Source organism: Cervus elaphus, chromosome 15, assembly GCF_910594005.1.
Source record: "Cervus elaphus chromosome 15, mCerEla1.1, whole genome shotgun sequence".
Taxonomy (NCBI): Eukaryota; Metazoa; Chordata; class Mammalia; order Artiodactyla; family Cervidae; genus Cervus; species Cervus elaphus.
Genome location: NC_057829.1, coordinates 81,451,946 through 81,470,962, shown reverse-complemented (window position 1 = coordinate 81,470,962; position 19,017 = coordinate 81,451,946). Strand labels below are relative to the sequence as shown.

Here is a 19,017-nt window from a genome sequence, read left to right as displayed (position 1 = left end):
CTCTCTGCGACCCCATAGGCCACCAGGCTCCTCTGTCCATGGGATTTCCCTGGCAAGAATACTGGAGTGGGTTGCCATGCCCTCCTCCAGGGGATCTTGCCAACCCAGGGATTGAACCCAGGTCTCCCGAATTGCTGGCAGATTCTTTACCATCTGAGTCACCAGGGAAGCCCAAGAATACTGGAGTGGGTAGCCTATCCCTTCTCCAAAGGAAGAACTTCCCAACCCAGGAATCGAACTGGGGTCTCCTGCATTGCAGGTGGATTCTTTACTAGCTGAGCTACCAGGGAAGCCCCAGGATCAATATGGACAAGATGTAAAGATGCTTTTGGGAATCCCAAGAGGTCCTGGGAATGGGGACTGGTAAAAGGCCAGACAACTTTCTAATCTAGGCTAGGAGGGGTTCTGGCTGTTGGACTTTGCCATGCTAATTTTAGTGACATTTTTAGTAGCCCAACATGCCAGAGAAGAACCTAACAGTCACACAAGGTGTCATCGTTACCATTTGTTCCTTCATTCCATTGACATTTACGGGGTGACTGTTAAGTAGGAAGCATAGTTAGGCACCATGGGATGAGTAAGACACATAGGCTCTACCTTTTAACAGCTTCTAGGTGTTTTGGGACAACCAGTCACATGTAAGCAACTGGAGTGGGAGACAGATCAACAGAAGAAGTGCAGAGGGCTGAAAGAAGGCTGCTTTAAACTGCCTGGATGCAATGTCGGCAAAATCTCCTAGAAACCACTTATACTCATTGTGGAGGGAGTGTAAACTGGCACAACCCCTCTGGAAAGCAATTTGGCAACACATAACAAAAATTACCAAAGCACACACAGCCCTTGGTCATAGCAGTTACAATTCCAGAAATATACCCTAAAGAAATAGGTAAGAATGTCTGCAAAGGTTTGGCTACAAAGATGTGCCAATATCATAATATTGATTATAACATAAAGAAAATTTTGGAACAGCACAAATCTTCAATAATATCAGGTTGGTTAAGTAAATTGTGGAACAACATTCCAGTGGCATTCCTGTCAAAAATATTTAACCTGAATTGAATGGTGAGGAAGTATCAGACAAGCAAGTGGAGGAACATTCCACAAAAGAGCCAGCTGCCGTCCCTGAAAACTGTGAAGGTCAAAGGAAGATAAAGAAAGACTGAAGGAGACTAAAAGACAACTAAATACGATGTATAATTTTTGGATTGGATCACTGGGGACAGTGGATTTGGTAATAGTGGATCAATGTTAACACTCCTGATTTTGATCATTGTATTGAATATTATGATTATTATATAAGAATGTACTTGTTTTTAGAAACTATACCCTTAAGTATTGAGGGGTTTTTAAACAGTGAATTAGCTAGTTATGAAAACTGCAAACCAGGAGAGCCATCAGAAATCATTCAGAAGTGAAACATGACTCAAGAAACAGTTCAAGGCAACAGTGAAAGATCTGTGATAAAACACAGAGGATTGATTACTGAGAGAATTATGTTGATGATAACTTTCAAAGGCATTTAGGGGAAGGGGATGTCAGCTGGGGTAGGGGAATGGGTAATCAGAAATGGCTGCACATTGTAAGTTTCTAGCTAGATCTTCAACCAGGTCCATCTACATACGCTAGGGGTCTGCCATGTGCCAGGCACAGTGCTACAGGCTGGGCATGTAACAGTGAGCAAGGTGGGCATGGACCTTGCCCTGGTGGAGCTTTTACCTTGGGAAGAAACCCAGCAAATAATTAGTAAACAGACAAAGTAATTATAATTTCCAATCAAAGGAAACAAGGGCCAAGATAGACAATAACAGACTGGGTCGTTAGGAAAGTCCTCTTGGTGAAGATGACAGCCAAGCCATGTCCTAAATAAGGAGGAGGAGGGACTTCCCTGGAAGGCCAGTAGTTAAGAATCTGTGCTTCCTGTGCAGGGGGCATGGGTTGGATCCCAGGCCAGGGAACTAACATTCCACATGCAGTATAGTATGGCCAAAAATTTTTTTTAAAAAGGAGGAGGAGGTAACCAGACATGTTGTTTGTTGTTCAGTCACTAAGTCATGTCTGACTCTTTGCGACCCCATGGACTGCAGCATGCCAGGCTTCCCTGTCCTTTACCATCTCCCAGAGTTTGCTCAAACACATGTCCATTGAATTGGTGATGTCATCCAACCATCTCATCCTCTGTTGTCCCCTTCTCCTCCTGCCTTCAATCTTTCCCAACATCCGGGTCTTCTCCAGTGAATTGGTTCTTCACATCAGGTGGCCAAAGTATTGGAGCTTCAGCTTCAGCATCAGTCCTTCCAATGAATATTCAGGGTTGATTTCCTTTAGTATTGACTGGTTTGATCTCCTTGCAGTCCAAGGGACTCTCAACAGTCTTCTCCAGCACCACAGTTAGAAAGCATCAATTGTTTGGTGCTCAGCCTTCTTTATGATCCAACTCTCACATCCATACATGACTACGGAAAAACCATAGCTTTGACTCTACAGGCCTCTGTCAGCAAAGTGAGATCTCTGCTTTTTAATACTCTCTCTAGGTTTGTCATAGTTCTTCTTCCAGGAACAAGCATCTTTTAATTTCATGGCTGCAAAGTTTATTTTCTTGGGCTCCAAAATCGCTGTGGATGGTGACTGCAGCCAGACACGAGTAGAGAGAATTGCAGTCAAGGAGCACAGCAGGTGCCAAGGTGTGGGCTGGGTGCTGGGGAAGGAGGAGTAAAGCAGTAGGGCTGGGTCAGGAATGGGGTGGATGTCGGGCCCAAAATGAGTGGTCTGGAGGGAGGCAGGGGCACAGACTGTGTGAATTGGGGTTTTACCCTAATAAAAACCAGGAAGCCACTGAAGAGTTTTATGTAGGAGATGAAATAACCTGGTTGGTGTTTGCTGCTGAGGATGCATCGGAAGGAGGCAGTGAAAGCAGAGACAGGTTAGGAAGCTTCTGGGCCCATCATGGGAGGTAGGGAGGAAAGGAGACAGATCGGATGATGGGATGGGCCTCACATGTGACTTTTGCAACATCTCTGAATAAAGTTTGCTACAAAGAGGCTGACAAGACTGAGAAAGATGGCATTCATCCGCTATCTTTCTCTCTTTCTTAAATTGTATTATTCTAGAATTACATCATATTCTCATTTATTTATTTACTTTTGGCTGCACTGGGTCTTCATTGCTGCTCATGGGCTTTTTCTAGCTGCAGCGCTCCGGCTTCTCACTGCGGTGGCTTCTCTGGTTTCAAAGCATGGGTTCTAGAGTGGGCTCATAGTTGTAGCTCGCAGGCTTAGTTGCCCCGAGGCCTGTGGAATCTCCCCGGAGCAGGGATCGAACCTGTGTCCCCTGCATTGGCAGGCAGATTCTTAACCACTGGACCACCAGAGAAGTCCATCCTCCACCTTTCAACTTGGTTCCTGAGACCAGTTCTCCCAGTATGGAATAAATTATGACTAAATATTTACACCTAAATCCTGCAGTCAGCCTGTGGATAACACTTTGTATTACAATTTTTGTAGAGCCGTGTTTAAGTTTGGGTTCTCCTAGACCTTCATTCAGGGAAGGCAATGGCACCCCACTCCAGTACTCTTGCCTGGAAAATCCCATGGACGGAGGAGCCTGGTAGGCTGCAGTCCATGGGGTCGCTAAGAGTCGAACACGACTGAACAACTTCACTTTCACTTTTCACTTTCCTGCATTGGAGAAGGAAATGGCAACCCACTCCAGTGTTCTTGCCTGGAGAATCCCAGGGATGGCGAAGCCTGGTGGGCTGCCGTCTGTGGGGTCACACAGAGTCGGACACGACTGAAGCGACTTAGCAGCAGCAGACCTTAATTCAATGCAAGGAGCTTGTTTGGGAGGTACAAGAAGTGCAGGTGAGGCAGGGGGAGATCAGACAGGAAAGCAGCTGGTAAAAATGTGTTAAGTAACCTCCATGGGTAACTGCAACTTAATCCCTGTGGAAACTCCAGGAAACACACCTCAGGTTATCTACCCAGGAGCAGGGGAGCTGGACTACTTTGACACCAGCTCTTCCCACCTGGCCACTGCAAGAGCCGCGGTGGTGGTGGTGGTTTAGCCGATCAGCTGTGTCAGACTCTCGCAACCCCATGGACGGTAGCCTGCCAGGCTTCTCTGCCCATGGGATTTCCCAAACAAGAACAGGGGTTAATTCTCTTAAATTTGTCTTTCCACGGGGTGGGTGGTCCAGCCCTCCCAGTTCTGAAAGACCTCAACACAGAGATGCAGGTAAGGGCAGTTAGGAATCTCCAGGGTCCAAAGAAGTAGCAGGGTCTGAGGGATACAGAGACTTGTGATAGAGCTGCATGGACTTTGTGTTTTGCTTTCTTTCCCTTTTAAAATAGACCTCGGGACTTCCCTGGGGGTCCAGTGGTAAGAGCTCATCTTCCAATGCGTGGGGTTTGGTTTTGATCCCTAATCAGGAAGCTAACATCCCCCAGGCCTCCAGACCAAAAAACCAAAACATAAGACAGAAAACCAAAATGTAAGACAGAAGCAATATTGTAACAAATTCAATAAAGACTTTTAAAATGGTCCACATCAAAACAACAAAAAAAAGACAACCTCACACCGTGGAAGTGACCTAAGCCTTTTTGACCACCAAGAGGCCCTAAGAAGCTGTGAAAATTCCAGGGGCAAAATGGTGATGGCCTGGACTGAGGTGGTGGCATTGGACATAGAGGGAAGACATCCATCCTTTGGGTGCTGGTTGGTCGCGGGGGCAATGAGCAGGTAGTGAGGAATAGGTTTGAGGAGAGAAAGCAAGAGTTTGGTCTTGTGTTTGTTGAGTTTGGGCTGAGTAAGAGATGTCCGAGTGGAGATGTTGGCAGGCTGACTGGGAGACACTGCTCTAAAGAGGGGGGTAGGTGGCCTAGAATTAGGAGGATTTTTAGGGCAGTGGACTATTCTGTGCCCTAGACTAGAGTGGTGGATATACATCAGCACACATTTGTCCAGACCCATAGGGTGTACAACAGCAGAGTGAACCCTAATGTTAACTCAGGGTGATCATGACGTTATCAGTGTAGGTTCATGGATTGTAGCAAACACACCACCTTGGCAGATGGTCGGGGAGGCTGTGCAGAGGAGGACCCAGAGAGTACACGGGAAGTCTCTGTGTTTTCACTCAATTTTGCTGTGAACCTGAAACTGCTCTAAAAAATATAGTCTATTGAGAACTTCCCTAGCGGTCCAGTGGTTAAGACTCCATGCTTCCCATGCAGGGGGCATCAGTTGGATCCCATGTGCCCTGCAGTGCATTCAAAAAATCAAAAAATACACACACACACACACACACACATATGTATAGTCTATTGAAAAAGGAGGCAGGGGTGGGAATAGATGCATGCATGCATGCTGAGTCGTGTCTGACTCTTTGCAACTCCAAGGACTGTTGCCCACCAGGCTCCTCTGTCCTTGAAACTTTCTAGGCAAGAATACTGGAGTGGGCTGCCACTTGCTATTTTCCTGACCCAGGGATTGAACCTGTGTTTCTTGAGTCTCCTGCATTGGCAGGCGGATTCTGTCCTACTCCTCCAGGGACTAGCTGGGGATAGGCAATAAAGACAGCAGAGGAAAGACTCAGGAAAGGCTCAGAAGGAAGCTGAGGTGTGCTAGGGGCAGGATGGGAAGTCTCAGACTCAGGAAGGTGAAATAATCTGTGGGGTTCTGAACAGAGGACAGATTGACCCCATCTGTTACTCACTGCTGTGGAGCAGCGCAAGGTCAGGCAGTGGGAATTCAGATGAGGTTGTCCGGAGAGGCCTTTGCCAGGAGACATGGCTCAGCATGGAGGGTGCATCTTCCCTAGAACCCAGGAGACAGCTGAATCGGGCCCTCGTCAATAGGAAAAAAAGGGGGGAAATGAATGCTTTTAGCCATGGAAAAAGGAAGAACTCAGGAAAACCCAGAGTAATGTCTGCCATCTCTAATTGCAGCCCCGGTTACCAGAATATTAACTTGTGGTTCCAGGGAGGTATTTTCCTAATCATCATAAAACAGTAGCATATATCTTTTCATTTGTCTTTCCCTCGTCTAGGTCCAAAAGTTCTTCTTCCAAACTCAAAACGGAGAATTTCAGTCATTTTCTACTCTTTTGGTAATCAAGACAAGTTCAGTTTGTCTTTTTTCTTTAGGGGAACAATCTATGTCCTTGTTGTGACAGCTAGAGAAAACTGTATAAAGAGATTTTTTTTTCCCCGCCTTGAATGAATGTGGAAAGAACATCTTGGCCACTATGTCAACCACTGCTTATTCATTAGTTCGATGAAGTTTTTCTGAGCATTTGTTATGAGCCAGGTACTAGCCTAACCATGGTTGACCACAGAACTGAGTATCATATATGAGCTTTACCTTCATGAAGTTCACAGTGTGGTTAAGATCTAAACAAAACTATGTGTGTGTGTGTGTGTGTGTGTGTGTGTGTTTTCAGTTGCTCAGTTGTGTCCGACCCTTTGAGGCCCCATGGACTGTAGCCCACCCAGCTTCTCTGTCCATGGAATTTCTCACACAAGAATACTGGAGTGGGTTGCTACTTCCTACTCCAGGGGATCTTCCCGACCCAGGGATTGAACCTGCGTCTCCTGCATTGCAGGTGAATTCTTTACCTGCTGAGCCATCAGAGAAGCCCCAGAAAAGACTATTGAGAACCCCAGCGTGATGTAGCAAGAGTGAGAATGAGAGATGAGAATGAGAAAAGCTTTCTAGGTACCTTCGAGGTTTCTCTAACGACCCCCAGGGGAGGTAGTCAGAGAAGGGTTGGCAGAATAGTACTCAAATACCAATTCCAATTAAGGTTATCTTTTCTTGGAATGAACAAATGGGGGACTCTGCTCATCCTCCCAGAGGACGTCTTTGGCTCTAGCCAGAGATTAGCTGAAGGACACTCACTTTGCAATTTCTAAACAGGATATTGAAAGGCTCTAGTGTGAAATTCCTTCTGGGCCTCTGGGCTGGAGATTCTAGGGTACTTCATTCTTTCTAGGACCAGGTAGATAAGCTTTAGACAAACACCAGCAGACCAATGTGTCCAATGAGGAGTTCTCCATTCTCATTGTCCCCCAGTCAGTGAATCCCTATGTGACTTGAGGCAAGCTGTTGAACCACAGGCAATTGCTTCAGCTTTCTATTTGGAAAAGAAGTGATAAGTAGTGAAAAGTCTCCAATAGCCAAAAGACCTGGGAACTGGGCATCTATGTTGAGCCTGTAAGGGTTCCCAGGTGGCACTCGTGGTAAAGAGCCCACCTGCCAACGCAGGAGACATGAGAGGGGGGTTTGATCCCTGGGTCAGAAGATCCCCTGGAGGAGGGCGTGGCAGCCCACTCCAGTATTCTTGCCTGGAGAATCCTATGGACAGAGGAGTCTGGTGGGCTACAGTCCATAGAGTTGCAAAGATTCGGACACAACTGAAGTGACTTAGCATGCACGTACGTTGGACCTATAAGCAGATAGGGTAGGGGTTCCCTGGAGAAAGAGAACCAGACATGACTGTCTTGGTGTAAGAAAAGCCATTTTTGGCCTAAGCTATTTTTGTGATCTAAGGCTGGCCACAGTGCTGTCCTTGAACAGGTCTTAGTAATTTATGATCTAAAGGGAAGAAAAGAATGCAGAAGCAAATGACTTTATCAGGTAATAGAAGTAACTACAGCAAGGATACTTCAGTTATAAACACTTCCAAGTCTGTTTCAATGATAAAGATTGGCCTGAAGTGTTCAACCACCAGATCAACTGGAACCTAAGCGATGAATGATATTGACCTTTTCTGACCCTCGTAACTTCAATCAACTAAAGCTTGGATTCTATCTACCACCCAAGCCCCTTCATGCATACCCACATACCCTTAGCTTGAAACTTCCCTAATTTTGCTATTTAACATGACAATGCTTTGGAAAATATCTCCTTACTTAGGATTTCCCCAGTGACCCAGTGGCTAAGACTCTGCACTCCCAAGGCAGGGGAACCAGGTTCGATCCCTGGTCAGGGAACTAGATAGATCCCATATGCCGTCGCTAAGAGTTTGAATGTCTCAATGAAGATGGAAGATACTGCGTGCCACAACTAAGACATGGCACAGCCAAAGAAATATTAAAAAAAAAAAAGTCTTATTTGTTGCAAGTAATAAATCCTTCCCTTTCCTGATCTTTGCCTAGGTTGTGTCATTTGGTTCCATACCCACCAACCCAGTTTGGAAAATATCCACTTGGGATCTACATTTTATCACACCTACTTGATTTTTATCATGTTTGATGAACATGCTTCAAGGTACCGTGCTCACCACTGAGTACTTGGCTTTACTAATCAACCAAAAATAAATGTTAAATGTGTCTTAATTCTCCCAATTTTGGCAAGAGAAGCCAAAATGGAAGCCCACACATCATCCCAAAGATTTTTCAGGACAACAAAATCTTGATGTGTCTGACCCACTTGGCTTATTGGTGGTGGTGGTTTAGTTGCTAAGATGTGTCCGACTCTTGCAGCCCCATGGACTGCAGCCTGCCAGGCTCCTCTGTCGATGGGATTCTCCAGATAAGAAAACTGGAGTGGGTTGCCATTTCCTTCTTCAACTTGGCTTACTAACAGAAAAACTGCATTAATGATTTTTTAAAAGAACACTTATTATTTATTTGACTGCACCAAATCTTAGTTGCAGCATGCAAACTCTTAGTTGAGTCATCTAGGCTCTAGTTCCCTGACCCCAGATGGAACCCCCAGCCCCTGCACTGGGATCACCAAGTCTCAGCCACTGAGAAGTCCCTGAAATTGCATTCATGATTAATTCCATTTCATCTAGGAGCCAGAAGTCTCTACCTCCGGCCAAAATAGGAAAGGGAGCCTTTTACACTAACAGTAATCCACAGGTTCACAGTTGAGTCAGTTCAGTCGCTCAATCGTGTCCGACTTTTTCCGACCCCTTGGACTGCAGCATGCCAAGCTTTTCTGTGCATCACCAACTCCCGGAGCTTGCTCAAACTCATGTCCATCAAGTCAGTGATGCCATCCAACCATCTCATCCTCTGTCGTCCCCTTCTCCTCCTGCCTTCAATCTTTCCCAGCATCGGGGTCTTTTCAAATGAGTCAGTTCTTAAGTCAGTAGCCAATATGGAAATATCTATCTTCCCACCCTGGATTGGATCTTTTTAGGCTGGGGCGACAGACACAAACTATCAATTTCCCAAGCATGAAGCTACTTAGGAGTTTTAACAGGACTTAATCCTCCTCTGGGTGGGATCGAGGGACCCCACAACCGAGACGTGTACCAGGCGGAGGGCCCCGAAGGTCGTAGCTCTTCCAAGCCCCGGCTCCGGCGCGGGCCCGCCCCTGTCCGCCGAGGCCACGCCCCTGACCACGCCCCCGTAGGCTCCGCCTCCTCTGCGTCTCTGTCGGCCCCGGGGTCCCCTGCGCACCGAAGATGGCGGCCGCGGCGGGAAGGTTGCTCCGGGCTTCGGTGAGTGGTTGCTTGCGGGGCACAGGCACCGAGACCCTGCGGTGGCTCCGAGAACGTGCTTCCCAAGTGGGATGCCGCTTCCGCTGGCCTGGGGGTCTTTCACCCTTGGAGGATATCAGAGGGAAGTGGACCACGGGCCGCCTCCTCTAAGGCAGGCTCCCCGCGCCTGCGCAGAGCCGTCCTTTCCCCCCCCCCCCCCCCCCCCGCGCCTTGCATTCCAGTTTCCAAATCCCTCTTCGCTCCCAGTCGTGGGCCGCTATCCAGTCTCCTGTCCCCTGCTTAAGCACCTGGCTCTGGATGCAGGCGACCTGTCCCCTGGTCGCGGTTCTATAACTGACTCTATGACCTTGGGCCATTGTTTTCTTTTCCGAACCTCAGATAACTTCCTTACCTTAGCATGGCCTGCCTACCTCAAGGGTTTCCGTGAACATCCCCTTAAATGCTGGATGGACACCAAAATGCTAAAGTAACAAAGTCCTTGAGTGCCTGAGGCTCTTGGCTGCCCGCCCTCCCCTTTCTCGTGGTGGGGTTCCACCCAGGCTCTTTCTTCCCGAGTCATGCTGGACTCTGAAATTGAGCAAACGTTTCCCTTGACCCCTGTCCAGGGGTCTGACCCAGCCCAGAGGCTGAACTTTGCTCTGTTTGTTTGCTTCTGTGTGGGCCGGAATGGCCTTGTCTTTTCCACGGGAAAACCTTGACATGGTAGAACATGCCCAGCACATCTGCTGGTAAAGAGCTTAATACACAGAGCCTGGCCGGTCTCCTGGGCTGAGTGCTCCGGGTTCCTTTTAAAAGCATGGAATCTTCACATTCTTGTAATTTCCCTCTGCCTTGCAGTCTTTTGTTTCCCATTAATTAATACATATGTGTCGAGTTGGCCAAAAAGTTCGTTCAGGTTAAACCCAAATGAACTTTCTGGCCAACCTGATAATTATATTTACATATGTATATGGTATATACATATACACTCAGCCACTGGATCTCCAGGGAATTCCCTGTATTTTTTAAAAAAATAAAAATTACATATGTGAAGTGTGCATCATGATACAAGTAATGAAATAATTACTATAGTCAAACTAATTAACATCTCTTCACATGGTTAGCCTTTGTATGCGTGATGAGTGCACCTGTCTACTGTCTTAGAATAATACTCTCATTTTCAACTTCAACACAGTATTCTTAAGTATAGTCAACATGCTTGTACATTAGAGCTCTAGACTTATTCATCCTCCATAACTGCAACAATGTACCCTTTGACCAACATCTCCCTGTCTTCCCAGTCTCCTTTACAGTGTCAAAGGATAAGGAAGCAGAAGGGAATTTTAAGAACATGTAGACTCAATCCATGCTTTTGCAGTTTGGAGTTTTTGTTCATGGGAACAAGGCCATCGGAGGCCACCACTGCCCTGATGCCCTTTCAGCAGGGTTTCAGCCGCCATTCTGGGAATACATTCTGATATAAAGTGTTTCTCTTTTTAGCTCGCCCGACATGTGAGTGCCGTTCCTTGGGGCATTTCTGCCTCTGCAGCCCTTAGGCCTGCTGCTTCTCGAAGAATGTTTTTGACAAATGCCTTGTGGTCTGGTTCTGATCAAGCAAAATTCGCCTTTAGCACCAGTAAGTGTTGTTATGCTTTCGTTTGGACCAGATAATGGAAACATTTATCATCTCTGAACAGGAGTTCTGAACTATGGCCATACATTAGACTCACGTGGGGAGTTTTTACTATCGTACCACTTTCCTAGTCCCACCCCAAACAAATAAAGTCAGTCTCCGGGATGGGACCAGAACATCGAATTTTTTTTTAAAGCTCACCAAGTGATTCTCATGTGCAGCCAAGGGTTGCGACTCACTGAGGCAGACTGCCCGAGTGTCACATTTCCTTGGTGACTCCAGAGGTTTTAATCCCCTGGGTTGAGGAACATGAAGGAGGGGTGGGGACAGCCAGAGGTGTCTGGACCTGCTGTGTGTGAAGGGCATGAGCTGACTGGGGACGGACGGTGCAGCTACTCTACAGGCTTTTGGATTCAGACCAGTGGCCTGGCTCCACGTGGCCACCTTAGGCCAGTCTGTTGGACTCCTCCGTGATCTGAGTGACACACAGCTGTTTCTTGAGATTTATACTCCGTTCTAAAATATGAGATTTGCTTGGTACAGCCGCAGATAATGAGTGGCATTTGAAAAGGCTTCCTTTAGGTTTGTCCCACCTTTAAAAAAGACTATTTAACTTGTAATGGTGGTGGGGGTGGGGGGTGTACTTTAGCAAAACCTTTGTTTGTTGGTAAGTATTTTAAAAAAATTTACAATTTTCTCGGAGCTGTAAGAAGTTTCTAGTATCAACTTGATGACACGAGTTTCACTTTCCTTTTCACCTGTCCCAAACCCCAGCTCCCGGTAGCTCCTCCTGTTTCTGAAGCCAGGCATCTTGACACCTGGCCTCCTTTGTCCCGCCTTTCCAGCCTGAAGCCTGGCCTCTATAGTCCTGACACAGCTCTTGCATCCCTTCCTTCCTCTCTGTCCCCTCTGCCGTACCTTGCCCGCCTCACCGCTCACTTAGATAGCTGCAGTCACCTCCTGACATCAGGCTCTCCCTGCTCCTCTTACTCTCCCCTGCCCGACTAATCTTCCTAAGAACAGCCAGCACATCACCCATCTCCTGCACAGAAGCCTCCAGTGATTCCCATATCTCTCCTTTTAAGAACAGACTCATCTGTCTGATACACAAGGGCCCTGTCAGCGTGGCCTTCCACCGTCCTTGCTCTGTCCCCCATGCGTCTTCCTTCTATGCACACCTGTTCTCTACGTCAAGCAAACTCTGCTGCAGGCCATTCCCCGCACCTGCTGTGTTCCTTCCTTTGTGCCATCCGCCCTGGTCTTGGCAGAAATGCAGACCATGCTTAGAACCCACCTTCAGACTCATTGGTCCTTAATTCTATGTTCATCCATCCCTACTCTCTCCTGTCTTCTTTTATTTATTTGCCTTTTGGCCGCACCTTACGGCATGTGGGATCTTAGTTTCCCGACTAGGGAGCACGCTGGTGTCCCCTGAAGCGGGAGCTGAGTCTTAACCACTGGACTGCCAGGGAATTCCCTCCTGTCTCTTTAGTTTCCATAGCATTTTGAGTTAGTGTACAGTCAGACCTATGGAAAGAGAAACAGTTTTGTAAGATGTACAATTGAACTGAACCTTTTAATTATACTACTGATTAATTACTGTGAGAGGTTTGAGTAAAATCAGAGAAGTGGTTGGTTTAACGAATGAACTGTATATGCATGTTTTTGGGGTATTTTTCAGGTTCCTCATACCATGCCCCCGCCGTCACCCAGCATGCCCCCTATTTTAAGGGTACAGCCGTTGTCAGCGGAGAGTTCAAAGAAATTAGCCTTGATGACTTTAAGGGGAAATATTTGGTGCTCTTCTTCTATCCTTTGGATTTGTAAGTGTATTTTCTGTGATGCTGTAACATCATTCTGGGAGCAAGCAAAGATCGCTGCCTTCCCACTGACACGGCCTGTCTTTACTCTTGTCAAGGGGAGGGTTGCTGCTGACTCTGTCACTGTTGGTCTTGTTGATACAGCTTGCATCTGTAGTTAATTCACAAGTGCTAAGTATAGGGGGTGGAGTGGTATTCCTTTTAATGGGTTTTAACATGGCTTTTTTATTTTTAAAGATGTGTGTATTTATTTATTGGCTGTAGGGGGATTTAGTTGCTGCACGTGGGCTTTCTCTACTTGTGGTGAGCGGGGGCTCCTCATTGTGTGGCTTCTCTTGTTGCGGAGCATGAGCTCTAGGGCACATGGGCTTCAATAGTCGGAGAACGTGGGCTGAGTAGTTGCAGTTCCTGGGTTCTAGAGCTCAGGCGCAATAGTTGTGGCGTACGGGCTTAGTTGCTCTGTGGCATGTGGAATCTTCCGGGATCTGGGGTCGAACCTGTGTCCCTTGTACTGCAAGGAGATTCCTACCCACTGGACCACCAGAGAAGCCCTGTGGCTCTTGTTTTACGGCCCTGCAGCCCGGGAGCTGCACTCCTGAACCCACGTGCCTCGAGCCCACTTTCCACTCTGGAGTAGTGGTTCCTGTAAGCCCGTCAGGGAGGAAGTTTCCACTGAGAAAAGTAAGGATGATAAAATGAATTTTCTCATGAAGCTACTTATTTAATAAAATTTTGTCTTTATTCTTGGAGTGTGCCTCCCCCACCCCTATTTTTTGATATGATTCTTAAAATAGAAAGTTGGTGGTGGTTTTTTTTAAACTGGAGTATCACTGTGACCAGGAGTTCAGTGGGGATGATTAACCCTTTTGCCTTTTTCTCCTTTAAGAAAATAGAACTACTCTTTAGACAACTGCTGTTCAGATTTTAAAAGTCTTTTAAAAAACATTCTCTGATAAGAATTCCTGCCCTTTTTTCTAGCACCTTTGTGTGTCCTACAGAAATTATTGCTTTCAGTGACAAAGCCAATGAATTTCATGATGTGAACTGTGAAGTCGTTGCAGTGTCGGTGGATTCCCACTTCAGCCACCTGGCCTGGATAAACACGCCGAGGAAGGTATACACATATCCACACCGCCTCTGCACTTGTGATCTCAAAAACTGCCAGATCCCATGAAAGACCAACCTAGAAGTTGTTAAAGCATGACTAGTCTGAAATGGGCTATCCGTCAGTCCTAACCTACTAGCAGACTCTGTTAAGCTGTATCCATGTCTCCTGTAACACTGCATGTATTTACTCCCCACTACACCTGTGTTTTTCAATCAATAACAGAACAAACTCAGCAGGGCTGGGGAAACAGCTGGACTCCATTGTCTCCCCTCTCAGCTGGACCCTGTAGATCCCCATACCCTGTGAGGCAGGTGAGACAGTGGTTAAGTTCTCTGGTTTTATTCTTCTGCATGATCAGTATTCTTGCCTAAAAACTTGCTTGGGAGAATCAATTTCTAGCTATAATGCTGGACTATCTAATAATTCAAAGTATTCTTTTTTTTTTTAATTATTCCACCTTTATGCTTCAGGAATGAATCTTCAACCAAAAGGATACTTTAAGAATTAGAAAAAGAAAGAAAAGTCTGTAGTATTCGCTGGGTTTAAATCCTGCCTCTGCCCCTTTCTAGCTGGGACCTGGAGCAAGTTACTCAGCCTGTGTGCGCCTCAGTTTTGTCATCTGTAGAATGGCGATGATGATAGTAGCTGCTCCAGGGAGCTGGAGGGGGTAGTGAGGCAGTAGAAAGAGCTTAGCGCAGCGCTCGGCCCGCTGTGGGTGCTCAGTTACTGCCTTCTGGCTGTGGTCAGTCGCCCTGTCACCTGGCTGAGGAGGCTGTGGGAGCCTCAGTGTAACCACCAGCCCTGTTTGTATCTTTATCAGAATGGCGGTTTGGGCCATATGAACATCGCACTCTTGTCAGATTTGACCAAACAGATTTCCCGAGACTACGGTGTGCTGTTAGAAGGTCCTGGCCTTGCGCTACGGTAAGATCCGTTTTGTATGAACTTAAAATTGTCTTTTGTGTTTAGCGTTATCGTACTTCATAGGGAATTTACAGAAACCTGGGTAGGGAATTCTTAGAACCCCAAACCCTTCACTTGTCTTTTATTGTAATACGCATCAGTGGATGCCTCCTGCGAGGATTGGCAGTCTTTCAGAAATGACTGTGATATGTGTGCCCCCTGCGTCTCCCTGGGCCTGTTTCTGAAGAAGGATATCGTACCCTTTTAAAATATATATATTTATTTATTTTATTTGGTTGCACCAGCTCTTAGTGGTAGCACACAGGATCTAGTTCCTTGACCAGGGATCGAACCAGGGCCCTCTGAATTGGGGAGCACAGAGTCTTAGCCACTGGATCACCAGGGAAGCCTCCAATACCACGTCTTAATGGCCACACTGCTTCACTCTCCCCGACCACATGGGAGTCACTCCTCGCAGTGAAGCCGTCAGACTGCTTGGAGATAGGGGGTGGGGGGCAGAGGGGGCCAGCAAGGGTAGGAGTCAGTTTCCTGGTACAGTTAGTATCTTGTACAAGTGCTGGAGCCAGAGCAGAGTTTGGATTTATTTATTTAAGCTCAGCTGCTCAACAGCTATATGACTTTGAGCAAGGTATTTAGCCTCTTCGAGTCCCTTTCTGCCCATAATTAAAATGAGAATGTACCTCCCGGGTTGGCTGTGAGCATTGAGTAAGGTGAGGCAGCTACAGAGTTTGCGGCACAGGTCCTCGGAGCTGCTGTGAGCCCCATCCCAGGCCGTCAGCCTTCCTGGGAGGGACAGAACTTAGGCATCATGATGGCTGCTGATGAAGGAGGGAGGGGGCAGAACTTGACCCTCCAGGACACAAGCGAGGATCCCACATGGATGGGCCTCACAGTTTTGTCGGGGGCTGGCTTGAACCCGTCACCTGCCCACCGTCGTAGCTGATCTCCAGCCTGCTCGGGGTACGCTGGAATTTTGGCTCCAGAATCCACCTGGGAACTTGGGCCTTTTGACTCTAAGGAGATTACTGCCTGCCTGTAGTAAGTGGAAGCCTAGCTCTGACAGCATTGGCAAGGGAAGGAGAGTCCTGGTGTTTTCCTCCCAGAATCCCCTGTATAGTCTCGCTCACTTTGTAGTTACCTCCCTACTGGTTTCACTGTTAGGACTGACAAAAGGGAGAGGAGTCAGTCTGGCTTGTAAGATAAGCCTTTCTTTCTGGAGACTGTGCTGTGGGCCCATCTCCAACCCAGCTCTCTGTTTCCGCATCTGCACTGTGGACTCCCCCTTGGCTGCTCCCTGCAGGAACATGCACCAGGACCCCTTAGCCTCAGAGCCTAGACCCCCTAAGGCCAGGCCCAGGGAGGGAGAACCACCTTTTTATCTTCTGAGTTTTTTCTAACTTGCCTTTTTCCTGAGTGATCAACATTTGGGATACCACACCCTTTTAAAGATGGACTGTTAAAAACCTCTTTGAGTTTTATGACCTCTAGGTAAGTCAGAGTATCACCCTCACTTGTATAGAAGATAAGCACAGACCCCAGGGTGGTGGGTTACCTCATTACATTGCTGCTAAGTGATAGTGATGGGACACTTGGACAATCTGTGGATCAAAATAAGAACTGTAAGTGATTGAAACACATCAAATATATTTAAATCCAAGATTCGAAGAATTCCAGGAAACCAGTTCATTATTTTGAAAACCTAATAATGGAAGAGTACTAAGCAGTCATTCTGTCTTTCCTATACAAACTGTACCTCAGGGTAGCCCAAAATAAAAGTGATGGGATTGTTTTTCCTTTAGATTTCTACTCTGCCTAGACGTAAGGCCAGTAAATTTTCCCGTGGGATTTTCTCCCCGATACTCAATTCACTCATAAGTATTTACAGAATACAGATAAAATACGTCTCTGTTCCTTCTCAGTCGCTTATGGTTTCTTGCCAAGATTTGATACAGCTGCCCAAAGAATGCTTACTGCATCACTAACGAGAAGTCTTTGCTCTGTGTAGTTCAGTGACCTTCAGATATTATGAGACATCCAGGTCACATCTGTGAATGTGAACACACTACCTGTTTTCCATGGTGGCCTAGTCCAGTCCTATCTTTGTTAAAGCACCTGTCATCAATAAGAGATAATAAGCTTTCTGTATAAGGAAAACCTGATTTTTAAGCACATGATAGAGTTTAATAAATGCTCTATCAAGGAGAATTAAAGGCAGGGTAGAAGTAGAGTCTTTCTAGCTCTGGTAATGTTGACATTCTGATGATGGTGAATCTTTATGCAGCGGTCTCTTCATAATTGACCCCAACGGAGTTATCAAGCATCTGAGCGTCAATGATCTCCCAGTGGGCCGAAGCGTGGAAGAGACCCTCCGCTTGGTGAAGGCGTTCCAGTTTGTGGAAACCCATGGAGAAGTCTGCCCGGCCAACTGGACACCCGAGTCTCCTACAGTAGGTTTCTTTCCCAAAAGCAATGGGAGCCTAGCCAAGAGGGTCCCAGGTCCTCACTGCCTCAAGGGCTGCTGGCCTGGAACATCCACGTTGGAGCAAGGGTGGAGGTGGTGTGCAAAAAGTTAAATAACTGTAGGTTAAAAATTGAGGGCCTTCAGCTCCCTTTTGAGATCATAAAGTCACTTACCCAGTGAAATATTTTTGTATTTTCAGATCAAGCCCCATCCAACTGCTTCCAGAGAATACTTTGAGAAGGTAAATCAGTAGACCATCCTGTGCACACCTGAAGCTTCCCACACCAGAAAAGAACCACAGTGGGAACTCACTTGTAGCTTTTCAAAGATTAGTATTTTTAGAAAGCAAAAAAAAAAAAAAAAACTCAATGATGCTTGTATTCATAAATAGTATTACTCTAAATGTTTTGTTTTTGTAATGTTAGCCAAGGCTTTTAAAACGTTTTCAGTTACTAATGTAATGAGTCCAGGGCAAGGTATGGATGGATGGCTAGTTTCTACAGAGTGTGTAGTTCACCTATTTCTTGGATCATGTCTTCAGTAGGAAAAGGAAACAGATCTTTTTCCTCAGCCTTACTTGAACCTTTGTGTATACCAGAGTAGTACGACAGGTATTGAAAACTTCTGATCAAGGGTCCTGAAATTTTCCTCTTGAATTTCTTTGTATTAAAACTGAATTTTCTTTAAAGACCATAGTTTTAAGTTCTTAGTATTAGTGGTCTAACTTAACACTTGCAATGAATGTGTGTATGGTTGAAGGAAATGTGAATCATGTTTTTTTTTAAAAAAAAACAACACAGTGGCAAAGTGACTTAACTGATCATGCATGTTCCCCATTCCTGAGATTTATAGTTTATATAGTTATTGTACTTACTTTGTTAGCTGACTTAGTGTCTACATACATTTCTAATATTGATTGGGTATAATTAGAAAGGATATTTATTGAATCCAGGGATTGCAGTATGAAATTTGAATCATTCATGCATTTGAATTATTATAATTATTTTCTTTCTTGAAGTGTTCCATGTAAAAAATATAATAAAAAATAAACATTTTAAAATACTTGCCTTTTTAACACCATTAATTCTTGCTTCAGCTTACTTATATTGTGGGGCTCTCTAGTTTTCCTTCTCTGATTATATCAACAGACATTTATTGAGCATTTAACTCAGTCGCTACAAAGATGAATAAGATGCTGGCTACACATCCAAGGAACTGGACAAAAGAAATGTGGAAGCATTTATTCATTTTAATGGCTTCCCTGGTTGCTCAGATGGTCAAGAATCTGCCTATTATGTGGGAGACCTGGGTTCAGCCCCTGGGTTGGAAAGATCCCCTAGAGAAGGGAATGACTACCCACTCCAGTATTCTTGCCTGGAGAATTCCATGGACTGAGGAGCCTGGCAAGCTACAGTCAAATCCTAGAGTGCCTACTATATGCTAGGTACTATTTTGGAGGCAGAACGAACAAAAAAGACATACCTCTTCCTTTTTGCACTTACATTGTAGAGGGAGTAAACAATAACATTACATAGAATGTCTGGAAGGACAGTAAAGTGGAAAAAGGGACTAGAGCAGAGAGGTACAGGTATTTTAATAGGGTTTCAGGGAGTCAGTCTCTCCAGGTCTGTATTCTCATCTGCAAAA

General features: G+C 46.0%; 1 protein-coding gene across 1 annotated transcript; it reads left to right on the top strand.

Moving 5' to 3' along the window:
• The first annotated feature begins 9,308 nt into the window (after nt 1–9,308).
• On the top strand, nt 9,309–18,432 carry PRDX3 (peroxiredoxin 3). The gene is made up of 7 exons (XM_043925120.1): nt 9,309–9,445; nt 10,925–11,060; nt 12,739–12,880; nt 13,856–13,991; nt 14,806–14,909; nt 17,191–17,356; nt 17,570–18,432. The coding sequence occupies exons 1-7, from the start codon at nt 9,410–9,412 to the stop codon at nt 17,621–17,623; spliced, it is 774 nt and encodes a 257-aa protein (XP_043781055.1). The 5' UTR covers nt 9,309–9,409; the 3' UTR covers nt 17,624–18,432.
• The last annotated feature ends 585 nt before the right edge of the window (nt 18,433–19,017 follow it).

What these genes read in the sequence shown, in the direction of transcription:
- PRDX3 (XM_043925120.1), top strand. Translation starts at nt 9,410, where the DNA reads ATGGCGGCCGCGGCGGGAAGGTTGCTCCGGGCTTCG. An exon ending in GAAGGTTGCTCCGGGCTTCG is followed by an intron (nt 9,446 to 10,924) that starts GTGAGTGGTTGC and finishes TTCTCTTTTTAG; the next exon opens with CTCGCCCGACATGTGAGTGC. An exon ending in GGACACCCGAGTCTCCTACA is followed by an intron (nt 17,357 to 17,569) that starts GTAGGTTTCTTT and finishes TTGTATTTTCAG; the next exon opens with ATCAAGCCCCATCCAACTGC.